The sequence below is a fragment of the Lutzomyia longipalpis genome, chromosome 3, assembly GCF_024334085.1.
Source record: "Lutzomyia longipalpis isolate SR_M1_2022 chromosome 3, ASM2433408v1".
In the NCBI taxonomy this organism is placed as follows: domain Eukaryota; kingdom Metazoa; phylum Arthropoda; class Insecta; order Diptera; family Psychodidae; genus Lutzomyia; species Lutzomyia longipalpis.
Window position 1 is genome coordinate 16,028,956 of NC_074709.1, and position 23,259 is coordinate 16,052,214.

Consider the following 23,259-nt stretch of genomic DNA (forward strand, 5'->3'; position numbering starts at 1 on the left):
TATTTTTTATCAATTTTAATAAGAAACTTATTAGCTTTAATTTATGTATTTACTGGAAAAAGACAAAATTTTTATTCCTAAAGCGTCCAATTTAAGAAAGTATAATAAGTATGTATTTATCCTTTATTCTATGTATGTTATTATAAACACGCTCCATTACAGTTGTTATTATTTTCTACATTCACGAAAGCATTCCATATGACTTGACGACACACTGTTGCAAAGTTCACGTTTGTTCCATTTTTATGTGTGTATTTTAAGGACATTAAAAAAACACTCAAAACACATTTTAATGTAACAAAATCAACACAAAAGCATATATAAATAGGAAGAGTGCCACAAAATGTTTCCAATCCGGAAGCTTCTAAAAAAGCTATATATAATCGCTGTGTTGAAGTAGATAAATAAATTCCACGAATTTATTAAAAACTTTATTAGATAAATTCATTTTAAAGTGATTTTATTGGAAAATCTGAAATATTTTCACGCTATATCGTTATTGTAGATTTTCTACTTAATAATGCCTTAATATTTGTTTTTTATTTATATTTTTAAAAGTCATTTTTGCATTGTTCATGGGTGTTTGTTAAGTTGAAAAATTCAATATATACGTTTTTTTAATACACATTTAGTTAACAATATAAGTTGCAAAAGAGAATGTATTTTTATAACAATAAAATCTACACACGTAGAAAGTGATTTTTTGTGATAATTTTTTGTACACCGAGACAGAGACGAGAAATATAGAAAAAGAAAATAGATTATAAAGGAAATAAAAGGACACAGAACTCGCTAAACAGATTTTAAAAAAAAGTGTTGATAAATTCTAATTTAAATTCTACTAAAGAAACAATTAAAAATCCCTAATCTAATTTTTTTTGGAAGAAGTGTTGTTGATTTTCTTACTGTTAAACATTTTACAATATTTACAAATATATATTTTTTATGTGAGAAAAATTAGATTGTTTTGGTTCTTATTAGACGTGCATATTTTTAATAAAAAGATTCGCTCTTGATGTACTTTTTGTGTATAAGTAGATTTTATAGCTCATTTTTCTTTTTTTTTTCTTTAGTTGAGTTACTGTTACTGAATAAAAAAAAAGATTATCCCACAGTTGGAAAATCCTTTAAAATTTTCTAATACCTTACAGACTGATTTTCAGTCTAATGATTAATATGGGAAAATTTTTTGGTGGTTTAGAGATTAGCTAGAATTTCGTGGGAGTTCAATGCAAAATTTTATTTTATTTTTCTTCCTTTCATTTCATTTTTTTTAATGAAAAAAAGATCATATTCCGTTCTCCCATGAAAAATTTGTTTATTCACTATTGCTCGTCATGTTTTTCTTTACTAATCTTTCAGATTTTTTAGATTTACATTTTCCAATGACCCCAACTCTCTTTTCTAATTAAAATGACTTGAGTTGAATCAATCTGAAGTCATTTCCAACATTTTTATCACCCAGTAGTCTATGATGTAACTATTTTAATTAATTTCTTCCGCCTAATGCAATTGATTTGTTTCTCAATTTAATTTATAGTATGTTAATGTAGATTTTTTTGCTATCTACTCAATGTGATTGCTCAATTCATTCACTTTTCTTTATCGTTTTTGTTGTATTTTAAAATATATCCATATAAGGCAGGGAACACACAGCAATTTACTTTCAGCAAGATAACAATTTTCATAAAACCTTCTTCATATCTTGTGTTTTTTTAAAGCAGTCATCTGAGGCATGATGACGGAATAACCGCAGCTTTTTACTTTTTTTTTTAAAATAATTTTGATGTATAAAAATGTCAACAAGTACAAAAAGCATGCTTTATGTGGACGTTTTTCATCGATCTTATTTTCTTAACGATTTTTTTTAATTGGCTTCTTAAATTTTTCCCTAACTAACCTAAGTGTGATTGTTTTCTTTATATCTGTAATTTGTGTTATAAGAAAACTTATTCATAACATACTTATAACCTCCGTAATAGAGAAAATGTTCGATGGCGTCTCTATGTTTTTTTTTTTTTAAATAACATCAATTTTCTATGAATCAGCTTTAAAAAATCGCCTAAGCATTTTTTTCTTTGTTCATATAAGTCATTAAGATCATTTGTCTTTTAGGAGTTTCAGTTAAAAAGTTACATTTTATAAATTCTCTTAAGGGAGAGTAAATCTCAAAGACTATCTGTCCGATGTGACCTCATCACTATCGGCTTGGGAATATGTTTGTTTATTAAGTTCTTCAATACGTGCAGAAAGGCGTTGTCTTCGTGATGTAAGTGGTGTATCAGAGGAGTCCTGGGGTGGTTCAAGGAGGACACATTGGTCACCTGTGGTGGAGTCAAGAGAAATAATAACCGTCTTAACGATGGATTTTAGGAACGTAAACCACGTGTGTTGTTTCTATTGGATTAATTTATATTAAATTTCTATGGGGGGCTTTTGTGTTTTATGTTGTTTCTTTTTTTTTCTTTTTCTTTGAGTATTTTTGTGTTATATGATGTGTAAATTTCTTTATATTTACATAATATTCTATGTTTTTCTATTACAAATTCTATTTTGATATTCTACATAAATATCATTAGACTAACACCTTTGTCGTACAAGAAAGTTTTACAATTTTCAAAACTATCACGGTAAATCATTCCTTTCTTAAGATTTTCCTCTTATTTTTTTCTGTCCAAGCATCATCATATCTGTATGTTATTTACATACATATCTAGTCTATAAGTTTTCTATTCTACGTATATATGGGAATAAACATTAGTTATATTTTTTCTCTTACACATAAATACTATAAACTTTATAAACATAATATAGGTATTCTTATATTCAATAATTCAAAAAGTTTTAACACAAAACTTTTTCTTACGTCAGTCTCTGGTTTTCACACATTTATTTTCATAAAATAAAAACAAAGAAAAAAAATCATCTAGGAAATTCTCTTATGCTTGTATTTTGACAAGAAAACGACGCATCTCAACTTTCTTGTGGAAAGATTAAGGGTATTTTGTGTTATAATATGGAAGACGCGAAAAAGACACTGTGGTGTTGTCGCCCATTTGCGAGAAAATCTTTGAAAAACTTCTTTGTTGATTTAACAACATGCTCCATTCTTAATTAATTAGATAGGTCTGTATTGTACCTAGTAATTAATGTCTAAATAATTACTTTTTTATACAAAGTGTGACACTTTATTTTAAAGTATTTAAACATAACCAACATTTTTTATATGCTCATGTTTTTAATGTACATATTCTACGTTTTATTTTATTATTTTATCTATCGCATACAATTTGCATGTAGAGAATGAAAAAAACTACATAATAACATGCACTTCATTGCAACAATCCTCTTTGTAACTCCATGTTTTTGTTATTGTTGATTTTTTTTAACCGAAGCCAATTCTTTGTTTCCTTATTTTTCTTCATAATTACCTATATGTTTATTTTAAAAATTCTTTCATCTACAATTGGAAAAAAATGGAATGTTTTTGTGTTTAGCGAGTTGATTGCAAGATAAAGGACACACAGTTTGTGAAAATGAAATGAAAGTTAAAAAAAACATAGAACAGAACAACACAGAAAGAAAATGTTTTTTTATCAAAATAATTAAAGACTTTCTACACAGCAACCACATAACAAAACACATTTCTCATTGTTTTTTTATCATGCTCTATATAAATTAATTATGGTTAATTTTATTTTAATTTAAATATATAACACTTGTCAAGGATACTTGACAATAAATAATTTTTGAGTTGGTTTATATAAACGTAGAAAATATAAAATATATATTTTACATAAAAAGAGAACAATCGATGATCAAGGTCGACTATCCAAATTATTTTTCTAATAATAACCTTTTTATTTTATTCCTACATAAAATATTCCTATCATCAAGGCTACAAAAATTCTGTACACCTGATGATGGAAAGAAACGGAAGAAACAAAACCAAGGCGTCATAAGAAGCATAAAATTATAAAATCGCTTTGCATCAATCTATTCTTTCTTTCTCTACCTAAATTATACTTAAATGCCACCACATTTTGTTTTGAAAATTCAAATAAATTATTAAGCAGCTTTGATGGTTTTAAACCTTCAAAGAATATGTTTTTTAGTGGAAAGAAAAAGGAAATTTCTTAAGGAATTCAGAGTGCTATATTATCCTGATTCATATTTCGAAAATGGGGAGAATGGCTACAATAAATTTGCTATATAGGCTAATATATGTATGTAATAAAAAAAGGATACCACTTTGAAAAGCAAAAAATAAATAAATAAAATTAAGAAATAATATTAAAAGAGTAGCTCACCTGTGTCTACGATGACATCAATGAGATCCATACTCTTGGCGAATGCGTCCCTCAGATTGATATGATGGAAGGAGACGATGCTGCCCTCGCGCTTGGCCCGATCCAATGCTTCCCTACGCTTAAGAGCTTTTTCTCTACGCATCTGATTCTTATAGAATTCGGCGAAATTATTAACGATGATGGGAATGGGCAAAGCAATTACCAGTACGCCGCATATACAACACACCGTGCCAATGACCTTGCCTAGCGGAGTGGTGGGATAGATGTCCCCGTACCCCACTGTGGTCATCGTGATCCCGGCCCACCAGAATGTTTCAGGAATGGATATGAATTTGGTTTGGGGCTCATCCTTTTCGGCAAAATATGCCAAGGATGAGAATATGAGAACGCCCATTGCCAGGAACAACATGAGCAGACCGAGCTCCTTATATGAATTGCGTAATGTGAAGCCGAGCGACTGCAGGCCCGTGGAATGGCGGGCCAGCTTGAGGATTCGCAGGATGCGCATGATGCGGAAAACCTGCACCACCCGGCGCACATCCTGGAACTGGTCCGTGGCGTTCTTGTTGGTTTCCAACAGGAACAGGGACACGAAGTATGGCATAATGGCAAGAAGATCTATCACATTGAGGCCGCCTTTGAAAAATTTCCATTTATCCGGAGATGCACTGAATCTTAATACATATTCAAGTGTAAACCATGAGATACAGACGGCCTCCACCATCGCCAGCTCGGGATTGTCCTGTGGCGTGCCATTGTGGTCAGCCTGGAGGGACGGTAGCGTGTTCAATGTCAATGCTACTGTCGACAGGACAATGAACAGGATGGAAATCACTGCGATCACCTGCAAGGCGAGTCGATTCACAAATAGCTTTAAGCACCATTTATACCATTTGAAGATTTCTCTTATCAATCTTTTTCTTTCGTTTTTTCTTTCTTTTTTTTTAATGGCTCTTTTTGTGAAATATTTATTGGAAATAAATATTTCATTGAGTTATTAGAAATTATTTTAAGATTTTTTTTTTGGCTAATTGTAGAAAATGTAAACGTTCAATCAAACGGCATAAACGTATTTGCATTTTGTTATGGAAGGTCTACGGAATGTTTGGAATTCCAACTGATTGCGTTCTTTTATATTTCGGTTTTTGAGAGTTTTTTTCATTGTAAGATGCAAATTAAGTGGTTATATAACTTCTACAAAGTTATTACAAATTCATTCAATGATATTTCATATTTATTCCCTTTCTATTTTCCCTTTTTAGCTGTGATTATTTCGAAGAAAAGAATAGCACAGCTTCTGTGTTCACTCTAAAACCCAAGGTCGTCGGATCGGGCTAAAACTTGGTATAAGCACGAATTAGGGTACCCATATTCTAAAAAACGTATGCACCGAAAAACTTTTCAGGCAGTTCGCCCGGCCGTAGTTTGAAGCTCAATTACAAGAGAACGGTAATAGATAGAGACTTCCGGTCATTTGCACTGAAAATTAATTTTTTAGTTTATAATTTAACAGATATGATTTCTTTAAGCATTAAATTTATTAAAATTTATTTATATATTTATTATAAAAAATAATACGTTAATGACGATTAAATTGTAGAATATAATTTTCACACGTCGTTTAAAAAAATGCACTTTACAGAAGAAAGTGTTTAAATAGCTTCAGCCAAATTTTTTAGTATCTCATGTCTTTTTTTTTTATTTCTCTAATTCACCTAAACTTTAACGGATTTATTGGTTTCTTATGTTTTACCGCGAAATTACTTAATTTGTTGAATTTTGAAAATTATTTCTACTTTCTCATCCTATGCTAAATGCTCACATTCATGTTTTTAGTTTATCTACATTGTTTAGTTTTCTTTCTGATTCTAGTATTCCCCCAAGCTTTTTTCAGATATTTCATATTCAATTGATCAAAAAAAGCTATATAACAATTTAATACTTAATTCAATCAAAAACTCTCTTAAATATTAAAAAAAAAACTTCAAATAAATATTTTTGCATAAAACCTAAAATTAAATGAATTTATTTTATTGCATTTTTTTTAGATCTCTTGATTTTGGCATATTTATAATTAAAACCGTATCACACATCAGTTGTCATTCACAAACAAATCCTGTGGGTGAAAGTGATTGAAAGGAGCGACTGAAAGCTCAATGTGGGCTTTTTAGCACTTGTACGTACAAATATATATTTCATTAACTTGTCTGGGAATGCTTAATAACGGTTACTAATTTGGCACAGAAAATATATACTTGGAAAAGACACACACAGAAAAGTGCGATGAAAAGTTGTCAACCGTCAAGAATGATAGCGTCGGGTCTGCAGTCGACATATATTTTTTTATTCTTCAAAATATATTAATAAGGCTTTTTATCGGCAAAAATATGAGAGAGAGAGAGATAGAGCTTTGTTTTTAATAAATACAATTTAGCTGCAGCAACATATGTTTTACAACATAAATGGAGAAGAACATTTAAACGTTATTTTTTTGTTTTGAAAGTTAATCACAACATGAAAGACAAAATTATTTTTCTTCGTCAATTTTGGGTGCGTTTTTTTAGAATAAAATTGTTCTTTATGCGACAATGGACGATCACAGAATATTTCAATGTTTATCATTGGTTTTGTAAATAAAAGATACAAAAATATGAAAAAGGAAATATGAAGATATAAAATAAATATAAAATGTGAACACAAATAAAACATAGAATATTGGTAGGTATTAGCAATGAAGATAGAAGGAAAAGAGAGTGTCATCAAAAGTTTCTTCTTTTTTAAAGATTATTTTGTGTATGGTAATAACAAGAGAAGAAAAAGGAGTGATGTCAAATTTGTGAATATTTTAATATTTTCTTCTTTCATAAATGTTTTTTTTAGGTATAGATTTAAGAATTGGAATTTTGCATTTGATATTTTAGTTTTTTTTTGCACGCGTAGTCAACATTGTTTACACAAAATTACGAAGTATGTAGAAAATAAGTTATACAACGAAAGATTACATCATACGGCCAATTAAAGCAATTTACGTCAATTTTGTCTCTTAGAATTTGTCATAAATGATTTGAACAAAAAACATAGACAATTATACATTAAAATATATACACATTGACATAGCACGACATTTTGAAGTAATAAGAAAAACATAGAAAAAATATAGAGGGTGTTTTTTTTACTAAAAAAGTAAAAGATAATAGAAAATTACTAAAAATTTGTCCATATAGAATATTACATAAGGACTATATTTTACGTGTAGAGTTTGTGTGTGTGTGGAAAGTGTGTATGAGTGTGTAATGTGTGTTCTATGCATCTACAGGTTGCTTCACAGAGAAGTTTATTAATTTTTTTTATTGTAAACTTCATCATTGTAACATGGAATCAAATGGAAAAGCTTAAAACGTAACAAAAGAAGACATTTAATCGGGCTTTTTGTGTTATTTTTTTTTAATTCAATTTTTTCACTTTGATTTCGAGTTGAATTGTTATTCTCTGCTCTATCTACATAAAATGGCGACATTTTTTTTCATGAAAACTACTCCCTCAACGCCATGACGTTAAGGAACTAGTTTATAACATATTTTTCATTTATCTCCTCATTTGTAAAGATGTAAAATGTAAAAGTGCAAGTTATTTTATATATTTTTATATGTGAAAATATGTAAATTTGTGTTTAGAAATAATACATACAAGGCACATGCAATATAGAATAAGATGTGTATAATGATACAAGAGGGATGCACATAAGCAATTAAAGCGCAAGCATTTTCCCAGCGTGACTTCACTTAACTCAAATTCATTGTAAATAAAAAGTATAAAACAATGGGAATGAGAGGAACAGAATCATTCAGGTGGAAGAATGCAGTCAATACAACAGTGATACCCAAAATGAGAACAATCACATTCTCTACTGAAGTCAAAAATTAAAGTTTTAAAAAAAATCTCCTATATTTCCATTTAATATGCGCTGACAAACATGGCTGACATAGTATATATGTCATTAAATTTTCTATGTTCTGTTATTTTCCTTTACGAATATTCTATGATATAAGATATTTTTTAATTACAAAAATATGAGAAAAAATCTTTCAAAAAACATCTCTAAAGAAAACAGAAAATTTGTTTGAATTTTGGTTATTACAATTTTTTTTATTGTATTTTATACTTCCTTTTCTTTTTAAATATACAATTTTAATACCCGTAAGATCGTTATAAAAAGACAAAAAAGTAGAAAAAAAAGACTTTTATGAATTTATGACAGTTAACATAGTAGCAACGTCTATCAGCGCATTAAATGTTAATAGTACAGTGAGAAATTTTATCATAATATATTTTATTGGTGTATGCGGTTTGAGGTGAAATATTACTCATTACTAAACTACATTATCTACGTGTCATCTAACACACCACAAATCGAGCGACTCTTGCAAGTGGACGGAGTATAAACATCGAAAATATAATGTAACATTCAATATCAATGCAAATATCGGTTTCTGTATCTCTTGAATTCTTTCATTTTCTTTCATTAAACGATTTTAAGGAATATAGATTTTTTCTTTATAAGTTCGTTTTTCGATTAAGAAGGCTGGAAGATTGCAAATCTTCAAGAAATTAACGATTTTAAGATGTATATGAAATCAGAATACTTCTTTGAAGTTTATTAAATATTTGAAATAAATGAAATTTTTGGACGAAAATTTAGGTTTCTTTTGGCAATGGTATTGAAAAGTAGAGAGGATAGAGAACATTTTCTTTTCAACTATTATTAAAATGTTGATACTTGATAGGCTATTCGAAAAAGAAAATTAGGTAGAAAAAAAAACTAATGAGGTAAAATTGAAATTAGAAAATATTGATTTGTGTTTCATTGGTTTTTATATATTTCTTAATGTTTTTTTGGAGAATGTTCGATCAAATAAAAGGTTTATAAAACGGAAGAAGAGAAGAAGGAACAGAATATAAAATGTGATTTTCTTTTTGGAGAAGTATATTTCAGCATTCGAAACAAAAAGGTTGGGTTTGCACGGAATAACTCACGAATGACTTTTCTTGAACTCCGAATAAATGTCCGCACCAGCATTTTGGCAGGAAATTTCGAGAGAAGCACCTCAAAAAATCATGATTTTCAAGACATTTTTCTTTCAGTTTTTCATTAAAATAAACAAATCACAATTCTAGCTGCTTCTCCCCGGAGCCCCCAGTTTTCAGGTTTTGAAAAACTGTTCGAGGATTCTACAGCACCTGCCGCCTGGTCATATCGCTTCTGCCCATTCCCAACATTCTTTAAAAAATATTTATTTTACACAAACTATACTCTTTTGTGGGTTTTTTATTCATCTTTTTTTTTGTTCTCAAGCAAAGGAAATACATAATTATTCCCTTTTGTTGGTTCAAACCAAATTTCTTTTCCAATTTTTTTGTTTTGAACTTGTCACAACTGCAATTGGAAAGTTGGTTGCATGAGGAAGAAAAAAGGATGAAAAGGACTGAAAAAATTCATTTAAAAAGAAACACAAAATATTTTCAAATTTATTTCTAGAGGACCAAAAAGCCAAAAATTAAAATTTTAGCAAAAAAAATCAAAAACAAAATTAAAAAGGAAAGATTTTAGCTTTCGAAGAATAGGAAATGAATATAGGTAGAATAGATAGAAGGTTAATTTGAATTCTCATACGTATAAATAAGAATTCATAGAAGAAAAATATATATGGGTAAAAGAAAATGAAAAAAAAAACAGAAACCATAATTTTACATAAAAACATTAATTTTCTCACATAGTATTTTTTTCTTATTACGACTTTGAAAATAAAAAAAAAACAAACAACGACAATATTAGAAAAGAGAGGAAATCATTTTCATTGTAGGAGAGCTTTCTTCTTCGTTTACTAATTATTTCACATTCTCTACTTCCTTCTCATACTGGATGTAAAATAAATAAAAAAACCTCTCCGTTTGGTTGAAATTAAATTTCCTGCTCCGAATTTCTCACAACAAAAACCAATTATACAGGGAAAACAAATATAGGTATATTTTACAAATTTAATTGTTGTCCACTCAAACATTGCGGTTAGTCTTGCAAATATGACTGATTTATTAAAGAGTCGCGTCTACAACATAACCTAAGAAAAACATAATAGCGTCAATGTTGTTTAACATAGAAACACCGTTAATATTATTCCATTAAAACCGAAGTGAGAAAATCGCACATGGTAAACATAGGAAGAAAAAAATATATAGAAAAGGAAAAGATTGAGGAAAATGGAATATTTGCTGTGGATATTAAATTTGTCGACATTTTGCACACAAATGGAATAATAATGCCATTTTCTTTGCCATACTGAAACATGTAGTAACATCGATCTCTGTGGATTTATGTACTTTTTTTTTGTTTATGTGACCACAGTTAGTGATGATGCCATCTATAAATATCAAACATTCCATTTAGTTTGTAAGACAACGTAAAAAAAAATTATAAATAAAGAAGGTAATTAATGTTAAATTAATGTTCATTATTAGCTCTCACTTGACACCTGTCAAAACAATTTGTATTAGAAGTAAAAAAAAACATATAAAACAAAATGTCTGGTAAGAGCTTTTCTAAGGGGATAAACATTATTATTATTTTAAATTAAGTCACTGTTGTTTGTGTGTATCGTGAAGAACAAAATAAATATACTTTGGCTGAAACTCAGAACAAAATAATAATTTATTTGATATTGTGTAAAGCAATATATGTATGTATATATGTATATATAAATATACATAGTTATATATTTTTTTAATTAAATTAAAGATAAAAAAGAAGCTTTAAAACCTTTATGTATATACAAATCGAATAAAATTGTATAGTGCCAATTGATAAATTATAAAATATTGAACTTGTGTTTTGTTGTTTAGCAAAATATTTACAAAGCGGTTTGCTTTGCGTATTTTCATATTATATGTTCATTATACCTATATAAATAACATAAACCCCATGTTTGAAAGAAGGAAAATTTACCTTACGACGCAATTAAAAAAAAAAAGAAAACATCGAACAATTAACTTGCAATGTATCATTGGAAATTCATCATAACCTCTTTTCTTGCCTCTTTCTCACATACATTTTTCTTACATCTTTGAATTCATTTTAAAATTTCACTGAGGGAAATTCTTTATAGTTATACATAAATTCCATAAAAGAGAGCACGCCAAAATATGTAAATAATCCTTTGTACACATTTATGGGAATTCAACCTTTCTCGGACAATGATGGCCACGCAATATTCCCGTATATGAAACACACACATAACCCCCTGTGTGTAGATTATTTAAATACAAATTTTCCATCAACTTTCAGTAATATAAATTCACATCATAGCAGAGTTCCTTGCCGTCCTTCCCATCCTTGTTCATTATTATTGGAGCCCTTAATGAAAATTCTCAAAATGGGCCTCCCCTAAATATAATTACTGAATAAAAGTCTTGAAAGAGCAAACACATAAAGATACATTCCCAAATCAACCACACCGACGCAGCTATTCTACCATTAAAGCCGCATTTCGACTGAGATTTTATAGAGAAAGTTTGTCGACATTATCGCCACCTTGTGGTGGATTTAATGACTTTTAAAGTAATAGTAACTGAAGTAACTGAAAGCCTTCAATTTCTTTTTTTACCCCACACTCATTTTTGCACCTTTGTCTTTTCCGTACGACCTAGATTAAAATTTTCATCCTTAATAACTGATAAGGTGGGCCTGGGGTGAAATGGATAGAGCGCTTGAGTGCGCATCCAAAGGTCGCCGGTTCGAATACAGAACCCGGCAAACGCACCCCATCCGCCAACGTGCAATTAGATCACGTTGACCGGTTGGATCAGGAGATTGATACACTCTTATCCGTAAAATGGCCCACACGTGGTAGTATCTCGCAAGCCGCCCATTACTTCTCCGCAAGGGGAACAACAACATAATAGGGTGGCCGGCCCTGTTCCTAATATGGGACGTAGTGCCAAAATATTTATTATAATAACTGATAAGACTGATAAAAATCACCACGCGTCTTTTTTAAGTTGAAGTTTTCATGAAAAAATCAAAATAGAGCTAATATGTATGTAGGTATATTGAATTTTGTCCTTTTGGCCTTCTCAAGGGACTTATGGGAAAGGAAAGATATTAAACTAATTTTTTCACCTAATAAAAGAAAAAAAAATCTTAAGAAATTGGCTAAAACTGCATCTAAATTCTTTGTGTTGAGTAAACAATTCCGCATAATATAATGTTGCGGAAATGAGTATGGAATTTTCTTTATCTGAGGCACCGTGAATGGATATTTCCGTATTTGCTTGAATAAAAGAGAGGGAAGCGTAGGGCCCCCCGCCCTGGTTTATTCAACAGGGACTCTGAAAACGGAAATTACACCCCCACCGAACCGCTTATCTATATTTGTGTGTGTGTGTTATTTTTATTATTTTTCTCAAGGCGCCGGTTGTTCTACATCCGGTGCCAAATTCGTCGACAAAACAATTTCCAAAAATATACAAAATGCCCGCGTGTTCCTGTGCATGTAAAATGGTGTGCCCTTTTTTTTTTGCATAATTTCACATTTTATAGTGGATAATTTTCTATGTTACAGGGGTTGTGGGCAACGCATTGTAGGTCATATTAACACTTTCCTTTCTCACAAATAAATGACCCTCGTGAAGGATGAGAAAATGGCGCGCAGAAGAAAGCCAATATGGCGGAAATTGCAGACGATTTATCAAATGAGTCGCAACTTCATAGGGAGAGCGTGTGTTGGCGGGACTTGCCTCGTGAGACCGTAAAAAGATTAGATCGAGTGCATATCAACCCTATGAATATGTAGGCTAAAAGGCATTCCCGCCCGATGTGAGGTGCATTTTAAAGAGTTGCACAACTCCATCAACGTGATTGCACTCACACTATGTGGGGCACTTTATTGAATGGGGTACTCAGGGTGTGGCAGATGGTGGAAATTGCTATTAAAATCCACCCAAAATATTTTCCATGTGTGAGTCCCACCTCAACATAACCTCTATTTTGTTCATTTTCTTTTTTTTTTTTTTTTGTTCACGCGCTTCTCTTTTACCCTGTAACTCCATGGACGCCATATTGATTTTTTTTCCACAACATATGGTGGCAATTCTCACCAGAGTGGCGTCATTTGGGAATTTTAATGATTCTAAAGTATAGCTATTTAATTGAAATCATACACAAGGAATATGAAGCATTCAAATTGCCATAATTAACTGCGTTGAAAGTAATAGTACCTACTCAAAAAGAAGAAGAACAAAAAACAAACTGCGTAAAATATGGCGGGGCACACATTTCTTGCGTGCTGTCAGTTACCTCATCCACCACGTTCTATCGAACAAAATTTAATCTCATACAAAATACATCTCAGAATTACTTTCTCAAAAAGAAGGCATGAGGTTTTCTAAATTTTGGGAATTGTACGTCCCTTGAATTTCCCTTCTTTCAATCATGGCTTCTATATGAAGGGAAGAGTATCATAAAAATTAGATTCTTACCACAAAAACTCTTTTATACACATCGAGGCGAATTTTAGTTAGACGAGGGAAGTAGGGGCACAATATTGTGCCACAATATTGCATTTTTTTTGGGAAAGAAGGTTTAAATACTCACCCTCGCTGCTAAACTCGTGTTTGGCTTCTCCAGTAATTCCCAAAGGTATTTTTGGTACTGTGCACATTTTCCCTCACCAAATTCTTCCTCTTCGCGCTGCCTCAGACTCTCAGCCTCCTTACGCATCTCCTCGTGCACGTGTTCTTTGCGTTGATGGTACTTATGCTGGCAACACGATTCTAGGTACAGCTCATCGACGCCCCAATATTCGAGATCATCACTGAACGCCAGCACGCACATTTCGTCAACAAGATGGAGTTTGCCGGTACGGTAGAAATTGAGGATTGAACTGAAACTTTTTGGGTGCCTATCGAAAAAATACTCGTTGTCCACAAGGGAGTAGTCATCGCACAATTCGGAAATTGCTTCGTGCGTCGTACACTCCCGCAGGCGTCCAAGGCGTGTATGTGGCAACCGTTCGAGGGTACGCCACAGTACTTCATGCTTGACACCACCAACATTTATCGAGACACGCCGATTCATCGCCTTAGATCGCTGTATCATGAAGGGCTCCGGTGGTATGGAGGACATTGATCTACAAAAGCAAGTCCAGAAACTCTGATAGTTCTTTTTAGAGTAAAATTTTTGTTGATGTCTGCAACAGCAAAGATCGTATTTGATAATACGATATTTCTTATTGCATGGAGCTGTAAGACGCCATTGCTGATCTTAAATTTTAGGAATGAATAAAGAATTCCAAAAAAAAACATCCCTAAACCAAAATCTTTAAATTAATAATTCAAGGATTAGGGAAAATCGGAAATAGAATGATTACCATCCAAAATTCTGTCAATGTATGCAACTGAATAGCATCTAAATTATTCTCTTCGTTTTCTTCAAATGTAAAACATTTGATAAAATTGGTACACAAATTTATACGTATAAATCAGAGGATAATTTTACATTAAATTTCCTGTATTTGTCTGCTTCTATTCAGCTCTAGGTGAGCCTCAATATTTAAATGCAAAATTAACAATGTTCGTGTTACATTTTATTGAGAATCGATGACACCGTATTATGATGATTAATTCCGTAAATGTTTATTTGAATATATAGTTGGCTATATATGGAAATTGTGGTGAAACAACATAGATTCAATTAATGATGCGTTCACGGACCGGAGGTGATGAGCATTATGTATTCTCGCGACGCACAAGCTATATTCGAGAGAGAGTGTGTCAACAATGGTGTGGCAACATTTCATTTTAATATTTTAGCCGCTTTTCGGCGCACTTTACCACCACCACCACCACCTGGACGATATATGGGAAGCAATTAGGCATCTCCACTGGGGGACACACAGGGCAATCTCTCTATATGTATGGCTCACCTGGAATGTGCTCGCTGTAGTGGCGCCTGTTGGCATGTTGTGGTCGGATTGGAGTGAGTGGGCGAGGAGACGGATGGAAAGGGTGCATAGCGCACCTCCTTCCCGACCGACATCCCCATACCCGGGCCGCCCTGTGCCCCGTGTGGGTAATTCGTTGCTCCATCATCACAGTAGCCTCCACTGCCGCCACTATACCCATAGCCGATCGGCGGCGGTCCGCCATTGCTGAAGGGGGGCGGCGTCCCGTCGCCCAGTTCCCAGCGCGCCGCTTCCCGTTCCCTGTCGCGTTCGCCCACCATAGGGCCACTGTGGATATGTTGCACTGAGTCACTCCCTTTCTCACATCATTTTCCACCCACCCTCCCATACCGCAACTTACCGCTACATGGGTCCACTCATCCTCCGCTCACTGCAGCCACACACCCCGCACCCCGGATACCGCCACCAGTACACGTTCCCACCGTGAGGCTCTCGTGTCTCTTTTGTGTTCACACCGTCCGATGCCTATTCTCATAGCGAAACGCGCACGGCCTATTGGTGTCTGTGAATCAGTCATGCCGCGTCTCGGTTTCCTGCTTCCTCTTCTGTGCCATTCTGCTGAGAAAGAAACCAAAAACAGAGAGAGAATGTTAGAAATTGTAACTTTCGAAAAAAAATATTTTGGCGCTACGTCCCATATAGGAACAGGGCCGGCCGCCCTATATGCTGTTGTTGTTCTCCTTACGGAGAAGTAGTGGAAGGCCTTGCTAGATACTACCACGTGTGGGCCATTTTACAGATAGGAGTGTATCAATCTCCTGATCCAACCGGTCAACGTGATCTAATTGCACGTTGGTTGGCGGATGGGGCGCGTTGCCGGGTTCTGTATTCGAACCGGCGACCTTTGGATGCGCACTCAAGCGCTCTATCCACTGCACCCCAGGCCCACTGTAACTTTCGAAACATAGTGCAATATACTTAGATACAAAGAGAATAAAGTGTGTTGTCCAACAAATCAATTTATCAATTTGATATTCCTAAATGGGGAGCATTATTTTCTTTTTCTTGAATCCCTATAGGAAACTCTTAATATTCATTTAAAATCTATAAGAGTTTTTCTCAGTCTTTTATTATTAAAAAAAAAAAATCAATATATTTGCAGTATGACAATCAATTAATCTTTTTTTTTAGTTTCAATCTGAGTGTTGTTGAATTTACATTAAACTCGAAAATAAATCAAGCACCACTAAAAACACACTTTTTCATAGTTAATAAAAAAAAAAACTTTTTAATCTTTTAGCATAAAAATGCAATATCAGACAATTTCGACAAGTGGATGGCAACACACAAAAAAAAACTTTGTATTGCTCACCACATGAATTGAAAGTAGCATAATGAATGAAATATCTCATCGATTTTGGATTTTTTAGGGTTGAAAAAAGGGGTTCAAACGATATGGCACGTAGTTGGTGACAAAAAGAACTTTTTGCAGTCGAAGGAGTGGAGGAGAATAAAAATTGCAGAATGATATTTTTGTGATAAAATTTATGTTTTCAGTTTGATTTGGACTTACGGCCCATATAGGGGTGGGTAGGTTGAGATAAAATGTTATAAAAGTGTGAAATGGTTGAGATATTTCATTCAGCATGTGAGAAGGAAGGGCATAAAGCTTTATGGTTTGCTAAACTCATTATGAGATTGCTTCGATAGGACACCATCCAGTCTGCACTTTTTATATCCATCCCCCTGGGTATCTCATTGGGGCGCGCTTCCTTCTATACATATAGAGTTCACTCAGATGGTGAGATATTCGCAGGGAAACACTGAGAAAAAAATAAATGAACCGGCCTACACCCTCCAAAACGTCCAAAACCGATTTTTGCGAAGAAAGACTAGAGACAAAATTTAAAATTATGAGGAAAAAATTAAGTGAGTAGAAAATAAACGAAAAGGCTAAAAATTAGTAGAATAAAAATTGGCCACTATATCGAAAGAATCTTCATTTTATTTTTCCTTCTTTTCACATTGCAAAGAGGAATAAAATTTTTCTCTGTGCAGACATCGCGGTGTCTGTTGTATGGTCCAACATTGGTGATTTTTTTGTGATATGAGGAGGAGGAATGAGCGAGAGAGGCGCACACCATTAGTGTATTTTCTTTGCAATAAAAGATATGTTATGAGTACTACACCAAGTGGATGAAAGAGTCGTAAAAGAAACATGAAAGAAAAAAAAAACAGAATTAATACATTCGACACGCGGGTACTTTTCCATAGTACATTTAGGATACTCTGTGTTTGCCTGGGAAGCGTCCTTAAACTTTTGGTCGGGGCCTAAAAGTAAAGTGCCAATTTGCATTGCACAGAGGATTTGCTGCTATAGGATTTGTAATGCAAATTTTAATCACACCCTCTTGGCGCATTCAGTGGGTATTTTTTTTATGGAGTGATTGAGGGTCAGTGTGGAGGGTGTGATTTTGCATTGTAATTGGATGAATTTCATTTGCGTGTCTAGCTGCGTTTTGTCTGAGGTAAAAAAAATGTACTTACAGTTCTTCAATTATCACGAATTACTATCACGTACATAGAAACCTTTCCCTACCCCGTAAGAAGCAACTTTTAACCACACATTGCCACGTGCTTTACTTTCCTCAACTGCACCCCCTAGTAGCTCCTACCACACGTCAAACCCCTCTTTTCGGTAGACGGTTCACCGGCATTCAGGAAATTGGATAAAATCGATACGAGCGGAAAGAGAGAACGTGGAAAAATCGTCAAACACATTGAGAGAGCTTTTCCCACTTCACCCCCGTACCAATATTTCCTCTTCCAAACACACTAAAATGCAGAAATTGTTTTAAATTATCACCATGGAACATATTTTCCCGGTTTTATCTCTAAATTACAGCTTTTCCATCCATGTCTATATATTATATAGAAAGCTCAAAATGTTTTCCACGCGCTTTTTTTGTTCCTCACTAAAGCTTTGGAGCTGCATTTCCCTCTGTGCACGTGGTAAAATGTAGACAGAATAAAAAGAAAACATATTAGTAAATTATAGGCTATTAGCTTATAGAGATAATTTTTTTTCCAGGAAAAAAAACCCAGCGCAAATATCACAGGAGGGAAAAAAGGAGAGTGGTAAATGGTTAAACGAGGTGGCAGGAGTGATATTCCTCGAAAGTCCGAGTTGATGGTTTTAATTTCGACATGTCACGTTATCATGGAAAATTCAGAGGAAGTCCATCGTTGAACTCACATTCATATAGTCAAATGCGACAGAGTGAATTAGCTTTCCTTCTGCGTATTGCTTCCATTTTTGTATATATAAAGTAGTAAAGTCTTCCGGTCGCATGTCCTGTTCAAGTGAGCTTTCTTATAGAACTTTTACTGGTTTTCCATATAGAAAATTATGATTAGGTTTTTTTTCAATTGAACTTTAGAGATTTTTAAAGGAGCTTTTCCGAAATTCTGATTGAAATAAGAGATTTTGCATAGTGTGTGAATCCAAAATTAAATGGAGTTCAGGTATTTTAGAATATTTTAACTTAATTTTCATGTGAATTAAATTCAGAAAGAAATAAAAAAATTATCATAAAGTAATGTTGGGTTGAATCTTCACAAATACCACATTTTAATCAGATACCAACTAAAAAAATTTGGCTTTCAAAGTCCTAGTATTCTATTCACATTCTAAAAGCTCATTTTTATTAAACAGCTTTGCTCACCGCCCCAAAAGCTTCAAGCGCGGGCATCGCCTGAATTTGCAATTGCAGAGAGTTTCTTTACGATACTTTTGCATGGAATATGCTGGTTTCAACTGCTTGAAATTAAACTACTGAGGCGAACCACAAAACCACTAAAAGATGGATGATGGAACCGAGCGACAAAAGCTCGCGACAACTTCTCGCTTTTATCATGGTGAGGAAGTAATTTCATTGTCCTCTGCACATGCAATTTATTACTTCTTCTCCATATGCTAACACACATACTTTATGCAACATAGTACATAACCTCGTCTATCCTTTGAGCTTTGCTATGCAGCAAAAAAGGGTGTAAGAAAAACAAACATTGACAACCAATCATAAATCTATGCGAGAGAGAAAGCTTATTCGAATGGTTCGAGAAGGAAAAGAAGTATGGATTTCCTTAACGATTTGCACGATAGGTGTGTGGGGAGGAGGTACTAAGACGATAAAAAAAGAAAGTAGAATCGTATATAAAATCCGCTCGAGAGCACAAATAAATTGATATAAGCATTTGCATGTCTAACAATATTCTATTGACATGAAATCACATGTCTTCGTATGTTTTCTTACTTTTTTAACAAGACCTTTTACATACATATACAATTGGGGACATGGAGAAAATTGTTTTTCATTCTACACATCGACAGAAGCTTTTCTAAGCGAAAAAGCTCACCTCATGCAAATATGTTTGTATGTATATTTTGCCCCGATATCACTTCCGCAATTAATTTTATGTTCAATTTTTAAACATGGTGCCAAAAAGTTTTAACACTGAACTTTTGGGGAACTTTTACCACCACTTTTTAGGGCACATGAAGGAAGTTTTTAATTTTCTGGGAAAGTCGTTAAGGTGAAAGATTGGCAATTTTATGCTCAATTATTTCCTATGTTTTCCAATAAAAATTTTCGTGAAAATGTTATGTGCTCACGTTCTGCCAATCAATTTCATTGGTGAATGAAAATTTACACATAAAAATTAATATTTTTAAGTACCTACTTTTGTAGGAAGCTAATATTTTTTAGCCGTGTTTCTTTCAGACACACCGCTGCTTTTGTGTTTTTAGCTTTTTATGCTTTCTTCGTGGAAACTTAAACTTTTAGCTCATTCCACAAATAATTTTAAAACAAAAAAAAATATTTCTAGATAAAGTGGAAAAAAGGAAAGGAAATCCTGAAAACTCTTTACATATTTCAATTTACCTACTCCAAAAGCTCTCAAAAGCTCAAAATGTAAACGAATTTTGGATGCATATAGAAGAGGTTGTTTTATGCGGGGCGATGAAAATGTCACTCTCACACCTTCTAATATCGCGTCGCAAGAGTAAGAAGAAAAGACCAAATTCTCCCAATTTCCTCATATGTCGCCACCACGTCCGTAATATGCTTTTAATCAATTTCATGTTACTAAAACTTCCTTTCCCCCTTCCCACTTGTATGGTATAGTTGATAAAATGGAATTCAAGATGGTGAGGGTGTGGTACACACAAGCTGTACTTGATGGCACAATTTCTCATAAGGAGTACACTTGTCGTATATACATTTATATAAACCAACCTATGAGAGCTTGAGGTAACAAAGTGATCTTGTTAGCAAAGGTCGTGATGTTCATTTCCTCCCTCACACGATGAAGTAAAATACCAGGAGAATTGACTGATTCACTGGGTCGTCTTGGAGAGGATTTTATGCTCTCTTCTTCTTCCTTTTTTACTGGCTCAATTGACACATCGAATTCCAACGTGTCGCGGTGTTGTAATACAAAAAATCCCATTCCATTTTACCACCCACTCCCTTCTTCCTCCTCTACGAAGCTCCCCAGAAGTTCCCACAGTTGCCCCAAAAGAGAGGTGAGAAATATATGTTGTATATGTATGTAATAGAAAAGTTGGGAAAATGTGCGCGCATGAACGATTGGAGGAGTTTTTTTGAGAAACTTTTGTTGAGAATCAATACACCAAAGAGAGGAAACATGAATGCGTATTTCCCGCCTCATTTTTCTTTTCGTACACCCTGTATGTGTGTCCCCCTTTCTTGAAACATCATCCTGGCACAGTGACTTCCTGTCTTGCGGGTGTGTTTAAAGAGGAGTCAGAGTAAAAGGAAAAGAATTCAATTATTTTTCAACAAAACCATTACTTCGCTCTTCCGCTCCGTTGACTTTCAATACAACGCCTACATCACCACCACCCCCTTCACAAAAAGGTAACAAAAAAAGCTCATGGTTTGATTCTGAATAAAAAAAGCTCACATTTCACCGCTTCGTTGTCAAAGTAAATTCAAGTGGATTGAGTTGGGGTACCATACTCCGCCAAATAAAACTTCCGTAAAATGTGTCAATCCCATTTTAGGAATAATTTCCATGCAAAGTGACACATTCCGGAGGAGCCTCCTGAAAGTGTCACAGGCGCCTTAATTAATAATTTATATCCCCATAGAAATGTGCTATATAAATTACACTGAATTTTGAATAAACCCACCTCGATAGATTTATTGTGAAAATTGAGTACCTACACTTCAATCACCTCCTATTTTATGCTGAAAAAGTTTTCTTTCTCGTGTGTTATTGAAATAGAATTTAATCAGTGAATGGAGAATTTATTTTTGTCTGGGAAAATGTTCTTTATTTTTTTTAAATTAATTTCTGTGATTTTGGGAAGTTTTAGAATTAAATAGCACCAAGAGAATTCTTTAATACACAGAATATTTTCTTGGAGAAAAAGAGCATTTCAGAGCAAAAAGTCTAGACAAAAATTCAAGATAAATTGTACCTATAGCTTTCCTGTGTAAAAGATTTATTTATAAAATTATTTTCTTTTACATACATAATTAATTGAACCATTCCCGCCCTCCGTAACGTCAAACTCCAAGCTTGTTCAATTAAAAAATCCCATAAAGCTTCTCAAATTTCTTTTCAACTAACATTGATGAAGTTTTTTTATGCTTTGTTAAATTCCAGGAAACTCCATGAAAAGTTCTAATTGTTATGGATTTAAACTTTTTTCGATTAAAATGAAAAGTTTTATCATTCTACAAGACATTCTATCTGTTATATAAAATTTTCTTTGCTAAACTACGTATCTCCGTTGCTTTGATGTAGAAATTCATTAATTTTATCAGAATTATTAGGTATTCGTTTAATGGAAAATTACTGATGTTGTTGTCAAAGTTCTAGATATTTTGTTAAACTTAAATTTATTAAATCATGTTTGTGTTTCATTTGCAAAATGAAAAAAAAAAAGATATTTTTGTGATGAGCATCGAAAACAGAAAAAACTCGGAATATGCTTTCTTTATCAACATTTTGCGAATATTTCTGCAAATATTGACAAACCTCAATGTATAAACACTTGTTTATATATTACATTCTTACATCTCATTGAAATGTTTCATTGAGAATTTTGCTACAAGAATTTATCTGTTGAATCGTATGAAGTGGAGGGGGTGGTGTAGATTGTGGGACAACTTCCAGCCCTTTTGTGGACTTTCTGATGGAATTTTGAAAGTGTTCCGTGTAAAACTAGTACATACATACATTAAATAACTTACAAAGTTACCCTTAATAAATCTTTTAGAGCTTTGGATGTATTCTCGAAGAGACGACATATTTTTTTGTCTCTCTTACCTTTAAATTTAATTCTATGTTATTTCTGTCTCTATGTATTCTACACTACTATGTTTCATATTACTTATGCATATGGTCAACAAAAGCTACCTGTTTGAAAGTTCTTGTGTGAGTGGAGTTGGGCTAAAAGTTCAGTAGTACTTTTCATTAAAATTTTGGATACCTGCGTATTGAGATTTACTGACTAAGTGTTGCTAAAAGTGTGTAATCGAACCAGTAGTCGAGAATAAAAATGTATATTTGCTACCGTAATATAGGATAAAGTGAACCAAGTTGGATCACTTCTTTTTTCTAAGAAATTTTATGATTTTATAACTTTCCAAAAGTAAAATAATGAAAGTGTTTGAAACTTTCAACGCAACCATAATATATAAATTGATATTTCTCAGGTTGGAAACAAAGTACTTTGTACATAAGATATGGCGCGTGGGTGGGTTGAGGGGCTCGACAACAGATCGATAATTGTATTCATATTATACATATGTCAGAAAGCACACATAAAAGGCCGATAAAATATTTACGGCTAGACAGTATTACAGAAATCGACCGATAGTGACCCACCCCGTTGAATGCCTCAAGTTAGTAGAATTTTTTCTCCTTAATTTTTTTCCCAGAACACTGAGTATTTTCCA

The 23,259-nt window shown here is 33.1% G+C and overlaps 1 protein-coding gene across 14 annotated transcripts in view; it reads right to left on the bottom strand.

Annotated features, from left to right (window-relative positions):
• LOC129793347 (potassium voltage-gated channel protein Shab) overlaps positions 1–23,259 on the bottom strand; it is a 73,830-nt gene that overhangs the window by 17,449 nt on the left and 33,122 nt on the right. For 9 of the 14 annotated variants that reach the window (XM_055833256.1, XM_055833251.1, XM_055833250.1 and 6 more), the window contains 4 exons: positions 15,663–15,880; positions 15,284–15,589; positions 13,954–14,488; positions 4,311–5,154 (listed from right to left, as the gene is read on the bottom strand). In XM_055833256.1, coding sequence (XP_055689231.1) covers positions 4,311–5,154; positions 13,954–14,488; positions 15,284–15,582 — 1,678 coding nt within the window. In that variant the 5' untranslated portion in view covers positions 15,583–15,589; positions 15,663–15,880. Of the gene's footprint in view, positions 1–4,310; positions 5,155–13,953; positions 14,489–15,283; positions 15,590–15,662; positions 15,881–20,562; positions 20,806–23,259 lie in introns of those variants that run through there. The other 5 variants (XM_055833253.1, XM_055833255.1, XM_055833264.1 and 2 more) reach the window with 3 other exon arrangements.